This window comes from Parasteatoda tepidariorum, chromosome 2 (genome assembly GCF_982258835.1).
Source record: "Parasteatoda tepidariorum strain Cologne lab strain chromosome 2, Ptep-v5.0, whole genome shotgun sequence".
Classification (NCBI taxonomy): domain Eukaryota; kingdom Metazoa; phylum Arthropoda; class Arachnida; order Araneae; family Theridiidae; genus Parasteatoda; species Parasteatoda tepidariorum.
The window spans coordinates 41617552-41637076 of NC_141756.1; the positions used below are offsets into that span (position 1 = coordinate 41617552).

Below are 19525 nucleotides of genomic sequence, written 5' to 3' on the forward strand. Positions count from 1 at the left end.
GTTAAAAGAAAAAGTCGTTTAAATTCTTTTTCCTAAATTTCTTTATTGATTGTTTTATTAATTTAATTTGATGGTTTATAAATGCTTGTATTAATTTATGACATAGTTTACAATTGCAAACTTTGTGTTATGAAAAATTTTAATTCAAAACAAACTGTTGAATGTATGTGATGCTAACGCTTTAAAACGATCCAATTAGCCAGAACTTCGTTACCAAAAAAAAAAAAAAAAAAAAAAAAAAAAAAAAAAAAAAAAGCTAAGACGTGATCCTAACCCATAAGAAACTTAAACCTTAATTTTCTCGTTGCCGTGTAAGTTATATTCTGTTGGTTTTTAAGTAATATTAAACGTATTTGTCCAAAGTGGAGTACCTAATTCCAGTTTTAGACACATGTAAATATTTCGCTCTCAGCATCACATTATATAATATTTAAAGATAGGTGAGGTTCATACCAAAGACTTCATTTTTAAACTGTATTCCTTAAAATGAACTCAACTCTAAAATCATTAATTTTTCTACTCGTTTGAAGAACGTCCAATTCAATATTGGCTCCTATAAAAAAAAATTTATGCTCAAAGTTAAGTAACAAAAAAAAAAAATTCTATTTTACAATTTTTGTATCCTTTCTTTTTTTCAATTAAATTTATTTCTGTTGCCCCTTTGAAAATAAAAACGCTTGATATTTAAATAATTATCGAAAAAAGTCTTTTGAAATAAATTACATCACGATACCCTTCGGCAATGTATTTGAACATCTTAATTAACTTCCAGACTATGCTCAAAGGTAAGATTATAATATTTGATGTAATACCAGGAAAAAAAAATTCAAATGTTTTATACGTCGATAACTTTTACCTTTGATTGCGTGTCTCCCTGTGATAACCAGCTATTATATGTATAAAAAAAATTCTTCGCTTCAATTCTGGGTCAAAATCTATCGCATCGACGCCTTTAATAGCTGTCGGGTATGGGTATTTATATCGCTGGCTTTCGTGACTTCTCTGAATTATTTTTTTCTTCTCTACATAAGATAGTCAATTGTAAGGGTTTCAGCTATTCCAATGATGTATTTGTCTTTAAGATATCAATTGAATGTACTTGCATCCACTATTTTACCAACTATAATTTATTATTTAAATTTATGCGTAGATTACATAGACGTAAAGAGTTTTAAAACCGTATTTTATTTTTATACGGAATATCTAAATGATAGAAATTTACCCATCCTCCATTTTTATCTTTGAGTTCCTTGCATTTGGTATGATTTATTTAGTTTTCGATAAGAGCACTTGATTAAATTTAAAACAAAGAAAATGTAATATTAGTCTCAAAATTTAAATCTATGATTCGTCCTCGTTTCAAATTTAGGTAATGTATTGAAATTTAAAAGTTTTTATTTATTTAAAATTTTTCTTTCAGAACGTTCTAAGTTTAAAGCAATTGGTGACATAACTAAAAGAGATACAGCTTTATTTTTTTAATTTTACTTTGTTTAAAATATCACAAGCTACGGCGATTTTTTTTTCTTTTTTTGCTTACTCTTTTTTTCCATTTAATAAAAATAAATAATTGCCTGAAATAATAAAAAGAATTAACTATCCTGCTCGACAGTTTCTTTTTGAAACGTTACATAATTTCGGAGTTAATTTAATAAAAATAATTTTTCATATGCTTGTTAATTTTTCATTAAGAATACGTTTTGAAGAACATGCTGAATAAAATCAAAAATATCTTGTAATAAATATTATAACGCATGGAGTAAACTTGGTTTTGATTAATAGCTTTTATTAGAGTATAAAATGAAGATTATTTTAGAGCTCTTAGTCACAATAACGATGACACGATCAGCTTTTATTATGATAATATTAGCATGCAATATAAAGAATACTAGGTTAAAAAAATAGAAAGTTAAGTGTACTAACATATTTTTGTCGTATATATTTAGAGATTTTACAAAGTACATAATATTAAACTTTTAATCTTTGATTAGAATTCAGGCATATCCATCTTATCAGGGACATAGCCAATCGGAATCCGAGAATCATAATTCCCCCATGTGGGATTATAAAAATTTTCTTGCTTCACCCCTCTGCCTTTTTACATTGAAAATACGTAAAAATTTAATATTCAAACGAAATAAGTTTATAAACATTAAAAAAAGATACTCATAAGTAAAACACTAACTTTTTTTTCCAATTTAATACCGTAAACCCATGATTGCTTTAATAAGATCTTAAACCTTTAAAAAAAATTCCGTATTATATTCAGAATGATTTGAATTTTTACGCTTGTATAGAGGTTTGTTCAGTATTTTGAGAAAAATATATCTGGAATGTCGCTAATGTCAAAAAAAAGAAGAAGAAAATGACTTGTCGGTAAGAGTATTTTGATATAGCTGTCACTAGTGTGTGCTATCTTCATAAATTCTCAAGCATGAAATCTAATTCTTGTAAATGGGGGAAATAAATCAGTTAAATTAAAAGTTCTTCACCTTGAGTAATCATTTGGAACAAAATCATCATTTCTTGTTTGAGAAATAGTCGCATTATTATTAATCTTAAAAAAAATTATCATTCTTAATAACTGACTGTCTGCATGTGAGTCATCATACTATAAAATGAATCACCAAGAGAGTGCATTTTTTTATTTCCGGATTCGTGCATTATGCATATTTTATAAACCCTCAAATATGATGCTTGATAAATTTATTCTCTCTTGGATTTAAATCAATACAGTTTTTACATTGTTCAAGATGTTTTAAACTAAATGTTAAACTTCTTAATAAAACAAATTGTGCCAAGCAATATTTCTGTATGGCTGATAATGTACGAGTTCTTTTTTTTTTTTTTTTTCTTGATGTATCTAAAAACGTCAGGCAGAATTTTGATCAGAAGTTGGCCAAGAAGTTAGATTTCATCCGTTTGTTTATCAGAAATTATTATTGTAGTCTATGCAATCAGCAGCGGAAATTACATGTTGTGCATATCATAAGTGCTCTGTCTGAAATGCGCGTTTGTGAAAATAGACGAAGCAATTAATACCGTTTTTTTTTTTTTTATTTTAAAAAAACCTATAAAAATTGCTTTAAAAAAAGAAAAGAAAACGTTAAAACTCACGAATGTCAATAAATTCGTAATGTGATGTCCTTTTGCCTAAACCTCTTAGTACAGTGGCTCCCAAATGGTGTTCCGCGAAACCCTTGTGTTCCGTCGATAAGTTAAAAGGGTTCCGCGAATTAGTACTCGTTATAACAAGTGTTGAAACCTCAGATTATATTTAGATCCAACCTGTGATTCATAATTTATTTAATCGTTCGGTTGCCTTTTCTGAAATTATTTCAAGTAAAATGCCAAAGAAATAGAAATTTTTTTAACTAATATATAATATTTCTAATAATATATTAAACTAATTATGAAAACAATATGTATTTATAAAATATTGCATTAGTATTTCCCATTGCGCTTTTAAAGTCAAAATAAAATAACTATAATATCTTTAATAAAGGAATACATATTTCCCTAATAATCGTTTCATCGCATTTCGTTTCAGTTTTCTTTTCGAAGTTAACCATAATTCGTCTTATTTTATTCATTTATAGCTTATGTATATTCACCAAAAACGAATTCATGAGATACTGCAGAAGGACTGTATTTCTAAATTGAATAACTCAACTAACCGATTTATAAAACTTTAATAAAAGGTTTTTTTAAAATTTCAAGTTTTAAAACTATGTAAAGCATCATAAAATTTAAAATATCTCTTATTATAATGCTTTTTAAATCACTAATTTTGTTTAGTAAATATCAGTTTAATTTATAAACGAAAAATTTTAGACCTAAAATTGTATTTTTCTCCGCTGTGTATTTAATACAAATGTTGTTCAGTTTACTATTGCTTAAGTTTGAAAATTTCTTAATGTTTGAAGAAAATATATGTATGCGTATTTCGGTTTTTGGTCTTAAGAAATTAATTTTTAATACCTAACCCCGGCTCAAAAATGCTTTATTTAACTATTAATTTAGAAAATATAGCAAAGCCACCTGGACGTATTAAATGTTAAAAAAAAGTCGTAAACTATTACTACCTATGTCTCCATATTTTACTTCCACATGTCTGTGTTTTGTATAAACTAACTGAAAAATTAATTATAATTAAAAAATACTTGTTTTGATATACTAAAAAAAATATTTTGTATTTTTTTCAATCAAATTTCTTTCCTACATTAAGCTTTAAGATTTTTTTCTTTTTAACAGACAGTGAAATAAAATTCGTGCAGGTAAGCGTGAAAGGTGAATTTCTGGCGATATTGTGCCTGTTCTAGCTCTTCTACCATTTAATATAACCCTAGAATCCGTCCTCCGTTAGAAGCGGGGGAGAAAACAGAGAATCAAGAACCGAAACAGAAACATTCACTCTCAGCATCTTGTCAAACCGGATGGTTATATTATTTCTCTTAAGCATTGTGTTATCAAATAGAGTACACTCTATAACCTAGAGCTGATTGTTTTGCTACACAGTTCAAGTTCGCCGAACCAGCTGTTGGAAGCCAAACGTCGTGTTTTATTCTTCAAATAATTTTTTCTGCCGAGAAATCGAATGCTTTCAAAATCGTTTGCAAACTATGCATAATTTTTGCAACCAATTTTCTCCAAAACTACGCACATTTTAATGACTTATAGTGTTAAAACTTCATTTGATGAGTCATTTCATCTCCGAAATTCCTGACATATCGATTCGTTTCCGTCGCTCCCTGACCCAAAAAGCGGAGAGAGAAAACGCTCTTATTCTTTTTCAGTTGCTGCTAAATTGGATTTAGTTTGAGTGTGTTTGTTATTGTTTGTGTCGTCGTTTTATCAGTTTATTTTTTTGAGGTGTAGTTATATCATTAAAACTGTTTAATTCCTGATTGAAAGAAGATTTACATAGATTTTAAAAAAAAACTGTTGCGCGATTAAAAAGCACTGAGTTTTTGTATAGATTTGCTTTTGAGTAAAGCTGAACATGCCTAATTTTATTAAGGAATTGAAATGTCCTTTTAGCTTGGACAGACTGCGTGCTGAGGTGGTGCGATTGCGCTCCGATTGCAGAATGTCTAAAGCAAAGGGTGCAGTGTCGCAGGCGGTCCACAAGGTGATCATGGTGGGCAGTGGTGGCGTGGGAAAATCGGCCCTCACTCTTCAATTTATGTATGATGAGGTAAGTGTCTTAATAGTTTGTATTCTTAATTTAATCTGTTTTAACTTAGAATGGATATACCATGCAAAAAAAAAATGTCAGAATGACCGTTTTTTTAAAATATTTTTTTATAATATGAGTACTTATTTAAAGTTTTATAAATCTCAATATTTTATAATCTATAGAGGGGTTTTTAATATTTCATTGCTTTTAGTCTCTATTTATGAAGTTATATTGTAATGTTTGATAAAAACACTGATGCTATCAAAAAATTTTCATAATTTTCATAATAAAATTCATGAATTTTTAATACCACTGGTGATTCATTAAGTATGGCTTATGTAGAAAATAAGAAAAATCAAGCTTTACTTAAGTTTATAAATTATGTGATCTCAAAAATTTTTAAAATATTATTGATCAAAAAGTATGAGCTCGAAACGTTTTTTAGTCACTGTTTGTTATTTATGCCACTCAATTTTAAAAGTGGATAATATTCAAACATAATGCACTTGAAAATTCAATTCTGAACATTATATCAGCGTAATCCTAGTACAGAGAACTACAATCTGATTAAAATATCGCATCTCTCGGTGTATAAGTTAACCCCTTATGTTTGATTGCGTGTTAGCAAATGTCTGCTATGTTGGGTGAATAAGTCGACCACTAGAAGAAACAAATATAATAAATTTTGAAATTTTTAAAAAATAATTCTAGTCTACATTAAGTCTACAAAGTTTTTTTCAAGTTAAAAGTATTTCACATTCTTCTGTATGGATATGATACATTCGCCCTCAAATAAAAGATGCTTAATGTTGTTCTTACCGACATAGTAGATGGTCTGGAAAATTAAAATTTGTAGCTGTATGGTAATTTTCATTCTGTTATATATTTTGTAATATTCTTGAATAAATTATTTTAATTTTTCTTATTAAGTTTTTTTAATGTGATTTAAAATGTTTCTAAAAAGATCTATGTAAAAAAAAATATAATGAAAGAAAATGCTAAATTGTATATTAACATATAAAAAGTGATTTTTAAATGGATAAATTGATGTAGAATTATTCCTATCTCATTGTATATAATGCATCGATATTTCGCGATTGATGAATATCTGACTTTATTATGGATGTATTTTCGTAAAACTTTGGGGGTTTGAAAAGTTGACTTAATATACCAATATAAACGATATGTTTGTTGAAAAATTAAAAACTCGAACCTTTCTTCCGTTTAATGAGTAAGGGGCAAGATTAGCGGTCGCAACTCGCCATGTGACGACTGAATAAAGCAATGTGTATTCACCCTGTCGCAAACCCTGTCGCTTCTTTTTGTTATTTGACACCCCATCCTTGAAATGCACTTGCATGATGGGCATAAAAACCTGTATCATCATAGTTGTATTCATACCTGCCGACTATTACGTTTTTTTAAAAAAGTGTTTTCCTAGTGGTAGTGCAATGAAATTGCGATTGTATGTTGATGTTTTGTAAAAATTAAGCCAACAATTAAAAACATTATCAGATAGCTAGAAAGCATATAATATGTGTATATGTTTAAATTATTCAAATGTATTGGTCGTCAAAATTATTTTAAACCGTATTTATTTAATTGAAAATATAGTCTTCGGGGAAAACCGAAAGAGTTTTCAAGTATGCAGTATTGCATTATAAATATTAAAATGAGTAGAACTTTAAATTGCCAAAATGAAAATCAATTAACATCGCTTGCTTATAATTCTTTCTATAATAAAATTATACTATTTGTTTCTTATAAATAAAATAAAAAATTTCTATCAATTTAGAAGCAAAATTATTGCTAAGCTACTTGGAACGAAAAAAGTGGCCGTCAGATAAATTTCCCAGTCTTGCCCTTCACAGGAAGTAAGAATTTGCTTGCGGTAACTTGTTACTTTATTACAGCTGTGGAGAAATATTTGCACCAGATTTCGCATCATCATTTTTTAATATTTTTGTTTGTAGATTTGGGTAGGATGATAATATGAAATCGCGGAAGTTATCTTAAACAGACATGCAACGGGCAATACTTTTCTGTAATCCTGATACGCCTTTAAGCGTGTCCGTTCTGCTGCTTAATTTTTTTGTCTTTATTCATCAAAGAAAAGTAACGTCAATCAAAATTCATACCCTGAAAATAACTCTCGGCATTAGTGCTCAATACCGTGGAACGAAATCATCCCCGAAATCGGTATGCTCTCGAATACCTTTATCAAATTACTCAACGAAATAGATTATTTTTCGCAATCTTCCTTAAATTACACTTTTTTTTTTTTTTTTGCTTTATGGACATCTTATTGCTTATTATTTCTGCATGTTATTTGTCGAATTATAACTTCTTGCGTGCTAATTCTGAACTTTCCTAAATGTGAAGTAATTTCTAACATTTAGAAAGGCTTTTTTTTTTTTTTTTTTTTTCCCCCAATCATTACGAAAGATTTAATGAATATGAAGGGAAGACTTTTTGATGTTGAAAGACAGTATTTTACGTAAGCAAAAAAAAAAAGAAAAGAAAAAAACGCTATTATCTTCTTTGAATTTTAAATGCATTTTTCTGAAAACCAAACACGGTGAACTAGTTACTTTTAACCTTTCGCTTACAGTGTACCTTGTTTTACCATCACATGTCGTCCACTTGTTATACCAACCGTAAGCAAAAGGTTAAGACACAAAACTATGTTTTTTTTTTTTTTTTTTTTTTTTTTTAATATATTTATTAAAACTTTGCAGTGTTTTTTAAAATCATAAATAATGTTTTTTTCCTTGGTTTTGTTTTATTTTCTCTTCAAAAAAATTTTTTTTCAGTTCTCTGCATGTTGCAGCTCCCCCTGTGGCTAAAACTTGTCCTAAAAAAAATTTGGAGCCGGAATAATCACGTAAATTAGATTCGCTAGGTAGAATATTATAGCCGATTTTCGATAGGAAAACCCAAAAAATTGTTTCCGTTAAGTAGTATGGGTTCAGGCACTAAGCTATCTTTAAAAAATATGAAGGTTCTTCCCCTGGTGGCGGCTTGAACCGCACCCAACATCTGAGGATAAGGAACATGGCAGAGAAGTAAATGAGGTCGGTGCGCAATGCAATCAATTCGTTGATCCCGTAATTGAGATGAGCTAATCCCCATAATCTCCTTGACATACAAATCGACTTTCTGGGAACGTTTTATTGTTATCAGTTTTAAGGAATGAAAGCTTAAAACAATTATTAGTCAACGTTTAAGATTTCCAAAAACTAACATGTAAATATAAAAACGTTCAAAGAGTTTTTTTTTAACCGAAGGTTATTGCATGTAAATTAAAATAAAATAAAAAAAATTGTTTTATTTCCATTTTGTAAATTTATCCAAAATGTTGACTCATTTAAAAAATGCATTTAACTTTGTCTCAACATTAAACTCTAAAGTTTTATTGCATTTAAAATTTATCCAATACGTTAGTGCCCCTATAGTTACAGCCATATCCGATTTACTTAAAACTGCTGCACCTTCTGTACTATGTATGTAGCAGAGTTGGCCGTTGATTACAGTAATCGATTACAACTGTAATTGATTACAGATAATTACAGCTATGTAATCAATTACTTGTAATCACGATTACAAGTAATCAATTACTTGTAATCGTGATTACAACTTTCAAAAAATTTTGATTACAGCTGTAATCATGATTAAAATTTTGATTACAGTAATCAATTACTTGTAATCACGATTACAAGTAATCAATTACTTGTAATCGTGATTACAACTTTCAAAAAATTTTGATTACAGCTGTAATCATGATTACAATTTTGATTACAGTAATCAATTACTTGTAATCATGATTACAATAATTGCGATTACAAGTAATCACAACAAAAACGATTACAAGTAATTATGATTACAAGTAATCAAAATATATGATTACATGTAATCATGATTACATGTAATTTGATTACATGTAATTGTGATTACTTGTAATCAAACTATACGATTACAAGTTATTACGATTGTATACTATAGTCAACTTTTTTATGTAAGTATTCATGTGTTTACATATTTTTATGTACATAGAATGTACGCACGCATGAACGTACAATTTGCGATTCCTATTCATACAATGTATGCACAAACGTTGTTTGTACGTACAATATTCATAATTATATTGTAATATACTTAATGCAATGCGCATATGCTTAGTACATATAATTATGCATTTATGATACATGTACGCATGTATGTTAGTTTGTACAAAAAGGCAATGTTTTGTATCTTTGTATACATAGACAATGTATGTATGAACGTATATGAAAATAATGTTTATGCGTTTGCATGCTTTTATGTACTTAAGTGCATATATTGTATAAATGTACGATAATAGCACGTATATACAATGTACGTTTGTATATAAAATTGTACGTATTTGCGTACAATATGTAAAAATGTTATTTAAAGGTATAATATATGCACATAGTTGCGTAAATAAAATGCGTACATGTATACATGCATATTTATATGTACATCGATATATGTGCACGCAAAGTATGTACTTATGTACAACTTACGTATGTACTTGTATAACTACATACTTTGTTAATACTTATGCGCATGTAATGCATGGATGTACAAAAAATAGTTATATGCACAATGTATGCATGTGCATACAACGTATACATGTACATAATTACAAGTAATGTACAAATACGTGCGTACATTTATGTAATTACAATATACACATACATTGTGCATACATTAAAAAAATTTATATGAGTAAAGTTATTAAAATTTGTTTTAAAATTATTCTAAGGTATATGAAACTCGACCTCATATTTTTTAGAAAGCAAACGATAATTTTATTTGGAATTTCTAAATATTAATTCCACACATAAAATTTACCGTTTTTCTTACCATTTAAAAAATTTCTATGAATCATGCATTATGTTATAAAAAAAATAAATCTGTATTGTCAAAAATTTCATGAAAATACCTGAAAATAATTTTTTATTCAGAGAATTTCAAAATGATATAGAACAATTAAAGCTGAAAACTAAATTTAAATATCGTTTGATTTTGTCATTTAACTTGCTTGAGTCATTAAAAGTTAACTTACATGCATTTTATTTATTGCATTGTACACATATTTAGACATAAATGTAATGTACATATGTATACGTGTAATGTATGTACGCGTGTAAAATGTATGTACATACATTCATGTATTGTACGTACATATATAGTACATATGGATATGCATACATGGAACATACGTGTATTGTACATGTGTGGATACATTCATTGTACATATATACATTGCACCATATGCATAGATAGGGATAGCACGCATGTACACATGTAAAATTTGTACGAAAGAATTATGCCCAATATATTTATGCACATACGTACTGTATATGTACACACATATGTACATTATATGAACATTATATGTTCATTTCATCATATGTACATTATATGAATATACATCTGTACGCTATATGTATATACATCTGTACGCTATATGTATATACATCTGTACAATATATGCATCTCAAATGTGTGTACGTACGTTATGCAAGTCGAATGCATGTATGAATATATGTGAAATATAAATACGCCCAATGTATGTACAATAATTCACAAATGTATTATGCATATTTGGATACTTACATTGAGCATGAACATATTATGTACATGTACATAAATACACTGGACATGCATATCATGTACATGTATACATACATATATTGTACATCCAACAGATATACCTATATTGTACATGCATACATATGTTGTACAGTTCATAAATAAATTGCACATACATGCATGGGACATACATTGTACAGACAATGTATGTATGTTCGTACAAACACAAGTACTTGTATATACATGCGTACATGAACATAGATATACATTTTACATACACAAATATTTGCATAAAATGCATATATTCATTGTGTATAAATGTACATGCCTACATTGTTTGCACATGCATACGTAATTATTATCTATATACATACGTACATATATTTTATACCTACAATATAAGTGTATGTACATGTGTGTGATACTAAACTGTCTGAACATAAGCACTAGATAAAATCATATGTACATACATTTCAGTTACATTCATTTGTACGTATACAAATACGTACAAAATGCAGTACATGTTAATACGTGCAAAATGTATTATTATAAAATACATTCTACTATCTACTGTAAAATATAATCATTTATAAGAATACAATAGTTTTGTAATCGTGTAATTAGATTACATGTAATCATGATTACATGTAATCAAATTACATGTAATCAAATTATGTGTAATCATATATTTTGATTACTTGTAATCATAATTACTTGTAATCGTTTTTGTTGTGATTACTTGTAATCGCAATTACTTGGAATCATGATTACAAGTAATTGATTACTGTAATCAAAATTGTAATCATGATTACAGCTGTAATCAAAATTTTTTGAAAATTGTAATCATGATTACAAGTAATTGATTACTGTAATCGACTATGTAATCATGATTACAGCTGTAATCAAACTTTGTAATCACGATTACAAGTAATTGATTACTGTAATCAATATTGTAATCATGATTACAGCTGTAATCAAAATTTTTGAAAATTGTAATCATGATTACAAGTAATTGATTACTGTAATCAAAAAATGTAATCGATTACATTTTTGGCCAACTCTGGTATGTAGTACATGTCACATGTGGAATGGGAAAGTCTATATTTTTTTAAGAAAATGATTACATTCGATCAAAATAAGGATTCGGTTCAATTGTTTTTAATTATTCCAAAACTTTGAATTCAATAAAAAAAATAAAGAAACTACGGGCAACATTAACATATTTTTTTAAGTATATTGGAAGGAAATGGATGGAGTCGTGGTCTAGTCAAAGAATATAAAAATTCTGTTTAGAAAAAAACGTTATTAGCAGGGTTGGAGTTTTTGCCGGCAAAAAGGGGTTGCAGGTTTTGCCAGGACAGTGGCAAACCGGCAAAAACCAAATTATCTAAATTGCTGATTAAATATTATTACAAAATACTTGAAACAAATTTAAATCAATCATAAGGAATAATAATTTTGATACATTACATGAAAAATTATTTTTAGCATATTAATAATTAATATAAGGGTAATAATTTTTAAAAGATTGAAAGTTTTTGATCTCTTTTCATTTTAGAATTCTCAAATAAATGTTTTTTTACAAATAAATAAATATTATTATTTGTATAATATTATTATTTATTATAAAAAGTTATAATTTGTACAATAATTAACTACACATGTTGATAGGTATTTTATGCTTTAAATTATAGTTATATTAATTTAAAATAAGTTCATTTCACTGGAAAAAAGAGAATAATCTCAAATTTTCCAATCAATAATGTTTTAAACTACTAAAATGATATATTATTACATTATCATTTAATTATGGATTAATAATTTTGTTAATTTTTTTGTAATTATTTATATTCATAGTATATATTTCAATTTTAGGAATAATTTTGTATCAAAAATGTGTTTTTGTCCTCTCATCTTTGAAAATATAGGTTTTTGCCACTTTTTGCCAATTTGTTTGGCAAAAACCTGTTTTTGCCAAGACGGTTTTTACCGGTATTTACCATGGTTTTTTCCACCTGCGGCAAAATCTTGCCAACCCTATTTATTAGGAAAAATTATTTCGAATGACCATACTGTAAGATCATATTTTTTTTTAAAAAAAAAATAAAGCTTAGTCAAGTGGTCTTTTTGTGCAATTTTGACAATAATTAACTTCCTGTTTTTCTATTAAAATGATAAGTGTCACCCAAAAGTAATCAAATTTTATTTTAGAATTACTTCGCAATAGCATGACTACAAACACCTTTAACTTAATACATTCTTTCATAACTCTAGTGTGAACAAAAATGTGAATTTTTATGCAACGCATGCAATAACAATCGCAAAAAATTATAAAATTGATTTTATACTGTTATTTGTTATTAACATATTCCAAACTACAATGAAATATCACATCGTGACTGTCGTGATTTGATCTAACACAATAGAAATTTTTTTTCAGCTACAAAAATGATAGTATACAGCTGGCAATTGTTATACCTTGCTTCACAGTTTCTATTTAATACATTCTGTTCTATGTGCAAAGATTGCGTTATTGCACATTAATTTTAAATAAAACTTCCCCGAGTTTAAATAGTTTATTTCTTTTTGTTTTTGCTATTACGAAGTTTTTATTAACTCGCTTTCGTTCCTGTGAGACTGGTAATGCGCAATCACAATTAGGGTCACCTTCAGACTAATTTGTGTTCTGAAATCGCAACGGGAGCTCTTTGTGTGATGATTATGTGACTTTCAAACCTTTCCTGACTGTTACCAGCGGAATTAATCTACAAATGCAATTATTGGTCAGTCCAACATTCGATCCTTTTTAGACTAGTTGAGTACTCAAATTTCAACTAAAGCTCTATGATTGATGCCAACTTTCCGTCTAATTTGTGATCTGAAATCGCAACGGGGACTCTTTGTGTAATGATTATGTGACTTTCAAACCTTTCCTGTCTGTTACAAGCGGAATTAATCTCCAAATGCAATTATTGGTCAGTCCAACATTCGATCCTTTTTCGACTAGCTGAGCACTTCATTTTCAACTAAAGATCTAATGCCAAAAACAATTAAATTTTTTTCTTTCTAATCTATTTATAAACATAGTTTTTAAATTTCTATTTTTCATTTTTATTTTAATATTTTTAATGTTATCCTTTCCTGACTATTACAAGCTGAATTAATCTCCAAATGCAGTTAATGGTCAGTCCAACATTCAATCCTTTTTTCGACTAGCTGAGTACTCAAATTTCAACTAAAGCTCTATGATTGATTCCAATACATTACAATTGAATTTTTTCCTCCCTTTGAATCTATTGTAAAACGCAGTTTTTAATTTTTTTAAATTAATTTTATTCATCAATTTAGTTTGATAAAATGATATGAAAAATAAGTTTTCGCCTCATAAAATTGTTTTCTCTGTTTATTCATTCCGGAACACTGGTCACACGGTCACGAAAGTGGGAGGCGATAGTATTGAATAAAAAATAAAATAAAAACATTTGTAGGGTTATACGTAGGCCGACTCCTATGACCGAACGTTTTGAAAGTTCACTTAAATTTGGAGCCAAAACATAGCATTTCCAGAATCCTGAGCTATTAAACCAGAATAAACTAGATTGGATAATGATTGTATGCACTACTTATCACCATCGGATCATATTTACAATTTGTGAATTCGTTTTTTCTCTCCCTAAAGTAATAATAATCGGCAATATGATAAGACACCTTTACGAATTTACTATAAAATTTAAAATTGGCTGTTTTCTGAAGAAAAAAACAACACTCAAAATTTTTATTAAATGAGTCAAGAAACTTTTAAAATAGCAGGGGGCAGGAATTAAGGAAACGCGCCGTTTGATCTGAATTCAAAGTCAAGATCGCCTTATCCCACTATGAATCAACTGGCATATCTAGTGATGTGTAATTAGGTTCGCCTCGGGTCAGAAACATCACAGTAAGTAACGAGTGGGATGATCACTTTAAAAGGTCGCACAAAATATGCAAATTGAAGACGAAAAAATCTGTCCGAAATTCTTCAAATTCATGGCTTTGAGGTAGTAGTTAGCAGTGAATACGCTATTGTTAGTCCAAAATTCAAACTATTTTGTCTGCTTTTTTTTATTATTATTATTATTATTATTATTCACTGTACGAAATGCTTATGAAAGGATGTTCACCGACCGCGTGTGCGTGTTTGTAGAGAGAGGGAGCAAAGACGTATTTTCGTAATTCGCTTCTATTTTTCAATTTCTGAAGAATTAACTTCATCTTTAGTATGCAGAAAATTGAAATGGGGTCAGGATGTGTAATAAGAAATAACACTAAAAAATTGACAATTAACGTTTTTTTAAATTTTTTTTTTTATTATTTTTTTTAAATTTTAACTTAAGGTTTGATAATCGATTCAATAAAATCGCAAGGCAAATTTTAAATTTTTTATAACCGGCTTTGAGCAGAACCTACTCGATTCTGAGTTTATGCCTAGCAGTGTTCAACTCCGAAATTTTACAATTTTGAACCCAACACGAAATGTAAAGGAGCTCCTGGATCAAGCATCCGGATAACCTGGCCTTTGTAGATGCTTTTTAAGGGAACTAACCCGCATTTTCGTTACATGGAGAGAAAAACCACGAAAACCTCCCACGGTTAGCCCAACGGCTAGGGATGCTAGGCCAACCGGGAGCAGAATTCGTGTCAACCAGCCAACGCTGGGATTCGAACCTGGGTCATCTCATTTGGAGACAAACACTCTATCACCTGAGCCATCGTAACTATGTCGTGTCACATTGACATATGGAGTAAGAATGTTACATATATTATGTAAAAAAAAATTCTTGCTCATAGTTTCTAGGTTCACTGATTCAAGAGTTACTCTCGACTCCAAGTTCAGCGATTCCATCGTTATGGGGAGCACGTGAAAATTGAGAGTCAGCAACAGAATTATATCTAGTGTTCTATGTTTTAAGACTTTCGGTTATTGCGCATGTTTTGCGAGTATCGTCAAAAATATGCAACCCAATTTTTACCAGTTAGATTATTACAATTTTTTCAAATTACAAATTATTTTGTAAATTGCCGAAAAAAATAGTTAAAGATAAAAGTATGTATAGATGCAAACGTAATGAAACAGCAATTATTAACATCATCTAATATTTTCATCGTTGCTTGGGTATATGTCGTTTTGAAGGGACGTGAACATAAATAGTTTTACTCCTAACTTAGTTTTTCAGATGGAACTTATTCTTCAAGGGTTAGATTTGGGGGGGGGGAACTTTTTTTTTCTTTAATTAAAACTGAATTATTTAAAATTATTTCATGGAAACCTTAACTTGTAGCCAATGTTTTGAAAATTCGAAAATATCCACTTTTGTTACATAAATATGATAACATGATGATTTTCTATATATTCAGGGATGCTACGCCTGCGCCATTTGCGACAAACTGAGACAAAACGGCATAACTGCGCCATTTTGCGACATTCAGCTCAGTTTCTGCCAAAGCTGCGCCATTCTGAGACAAAACGTCCAAAAATTGGCAAACCTGAATTCAGTTTCAAATATTAATCCGCATCGCCGCGAGTCACTGGAGATCATTTTGCCGTTCACGTCTCCACGGGATGAAAGACTTCCGCGAAAAAGCGGAAATCTCCCAATTTTTAACATTTTCGACCATGTTCCAAAAACTAGGGAGGCCAATTAGAGAAACCCAAGCCGCCGGAACGATAGTCGGATTCCCGCGACTTCCGCTATAGAGTAGAAAGGAGTCTAAGCGTTTCGTTTCGACCACCGATATTTGATTTTTTTTTTTTCGTTTGGCTGATTTTCGGAATTTTAAATATTAGGAACTGCGCTGGAATATGCTAAAACGCGATTTTTAATCAGACGATTTTAATATCAATTATCGATTTTCGTATTTAACTGATTTAAAACTTATGTGTTGCGATTTTTTTACGCTGTTTAAAAATCGTACTAGCAATTCCTATTCACTCAATTTAAAAATTCAATATCGCGATCTGTATTCTCGCGAGTTTAAAATCCAACGTCGCGATTCGTATTCACGCATTTTTAAATCCAATATTGCGATTCGTTATCACGCAGTTGTAATATCAGATCTCGTTTTCGTATTTGTACGCTATTTAAAAATTACTCATTGCGATTCGTATTCACGTGATCTAAAAATTATTCATCGTGATTCTTATTTACGCGATTTAAAAATTCAATATCGCTATTTGTATTTTCGCGTCTTTAAAATCCAACAGCGCTATTCTTATTCACGTAATTTTAAAATTCAAAATCGTGATTCATATTCACGCGATTTTAAAATCCAACCGCACGATTCATATTCACGCGATTTTAAAATCCAAAATAGTGATTCATATTGACGCGATTTTAAAATCCAATATCGTGATTTGTGTTTTTTAAATCCAGTAACGCGATTCATATTCACGTGATTTTATAATCCAAAATCGTGATTCATATTCACGCGATTTTAAAATCCAATATCGTGATTTGTATTTTTGTGTTTTTAAAATCCAACAGTGTGATTCATATTCACATGATTTTATAATCCAAAATCGCGATTCATATTCACGCGATTTTAAAATCCAACCGCACGATTCATATTCAAGTGATTTTAAAATCCGATATCGTGATTCATATTCACTTGATTTTAAAATCAAAAATCGCGATTCATGTTCACTCGATTTTAAAATCCAATATCGTGATTCATATTCACGCGATTTTGAAATTCAATATCGCGATTCATATTCACGCGATTTTAAAATCAAAAATCGCGATTCATATTCACGCTATTTTAAAATCCAATATCGTGATTCATATTCACACGATTTTGTAATCCAATATCGTGATTCATATTCACGCGATTTTCAAACCCAAAATCGCAATTCATATTCACGCAATTTTAAAATCCAGTATCACGATTCTAGAAAGAAGTAGAATTAAGTTTTTTCTTGAATTAGTTACTGTAAAGATGTGATATATTTTTCTACAGTTGTTGCATTTAAACAATTACTAAGTGCATTCATAATCACATTTTATGATTGTATATTTAGCTATATAAATTAAAAGAACATAGTCAACTAACTGATCTTGTGAATGCAAGAAAGTACAATCTACTAGTCAATGCCAATTAACTAAAAAGTTTACTTTTATACTTAAAGGGTTACATAAAGGATGCAAGTCATTTTAGAAAGAAAATTATATTTATATGTGTCTTTTTAGATTGTTTATAATAGTTTTTATATATTTCTGTTTTGATATAAAAATGTATATATGCTAATTTTTGGCTATTAAGAGCTCCCTAAAATTTTCTTGAAAAATTCCTACCTAAAATATTTCAAAATTTCACTGCACCTCCTGAATTCTATCAGTGTTTGTTTTTTTTGTGTTATTTGCATTTTCTTAAACTCTCATTATTTAATTACTGAATTTCTCTTTTAATTATTGAAATCTGTAGACCTTTCATTGTAACTGAATAGTTATATATTTTGAGATGAAATTTGAGCTCAAAATGAAATGGGTATTTTCCCTTTTGAATTACTGAAACTAAATAGATATTTCTTTTTAGAAAGTTAGCACCATTATATTTTAAAAAATAAGAAAGTTAAAATTTACTTTGTAAAATTCTGGAACAGATACTATTCATTGGCATAAATGATAAATGCAATACAGTGTTTTCATCATAGAAAAAAAATGGGTGAGAATTTCTCACCCTTTCTCAAAAACAGGGTGAGATTTCAGAAAGTTAAGTGAGATTTCTAAAAACTGAAAAAATACAGATAGTCTTGAAAAAAAAATTTCTTTCATTATAATACATTTTTAACGTCTTCTATTTTTTTAAAGCATTGAATATTCTTGCTGCATCATCATAGAAGATTTTGCCTTTACTAGGTATTTGTCCATCTTACATTAGTGCATAAAAAATTTGAACGTCTTACATGAAAAAACCTTACCTGCGGTAAACACGTGGTTGCAGAGAAATGTGTTCTGAAAGGGGTTCCGTGGTTCGGAGAGGTTGTGTTCTGTTGCTCGAAAAAGTTCTGAACAATACTGGTAAATAGGGAATCTAGATAACGGGGCAAATGTTGAAAATAATGAAAGATCCTGGAAGAAAAGTGAAATGGATTTTATTCTAATTGGCGTAATTCGAAGCTTTTTCCAAAATGCGAGAAATTCGCGAATTTTGAAATTGATTTATAGAATGCGCGAATTTCTCGCGGTAATCATTTTTTAATGCGAGAAAAGAAAAAAATATGCGAGATTCTCGCGTTCTCGCGCTGTAGTGAAAATGAAAACAACAGAGTCCATAAAACAATTTTGTGGACTCTTATAATCAATTATATGCAGGTTTTTTAAAATCCTAGCAATAGTGAATGTATGTATAATTGTAGTACTCCTAGTATGCTATTAATGGTTTTATGGATCCTGAAAATTATCTTTATATTGTTATCAAACTGATTAATAATCATTTTAGCTGAGATAAACTGAGTGAAAAAATAATTTTAGCTGAGACAAACTGAGCCAAAAAGAGATTTTAACTGAGACGAAATGCAATTTCTGGTGAGACAATTTGATATTTTGCGAGTAGCATCCCTGTATATTTTATAAGCAGATAATAATAGCTGAATATTTTTAACTATACTTATGTGGTATATAATTTTATAACTCCACTTAACCATGCAAATAAACACTCAACATCTAAATGATATTATAATAATCCATGTAA

The 19525-nt window shown here is 29.1% G+C and overlaps 1 protein-coding gene across 5 annotated transcripts in view; it reads left to right on the forward strand.

The window, feature by feature from the left end:
• Positions 1–19525, forward strand: part of Rala (Ras-like protein A) — a 47375-nt gene that overhangs the window by 21927 nt on the left and 5923 nt on the right. For 3 of the 5 annotated variants that reach the window (XM_016056065.5, XM_071177460.2, XM_071177461.2), the window contains one exon: positions 5041–5197. In XM_016056065.5, the coding sequence (XP_015911551.1) occupies positions 5090–5197 (108 nt within the window). In that variant the 5' untranslated portion in view covers positions 5041–5089. Of the gene's footprint in view, positions 1–4987; positions 5198–19525 lie in introns of those variants that run through there. The other 2 variants (XM_071177462.2, XM_071177459.2) reach the window with 2 other exon arrangements.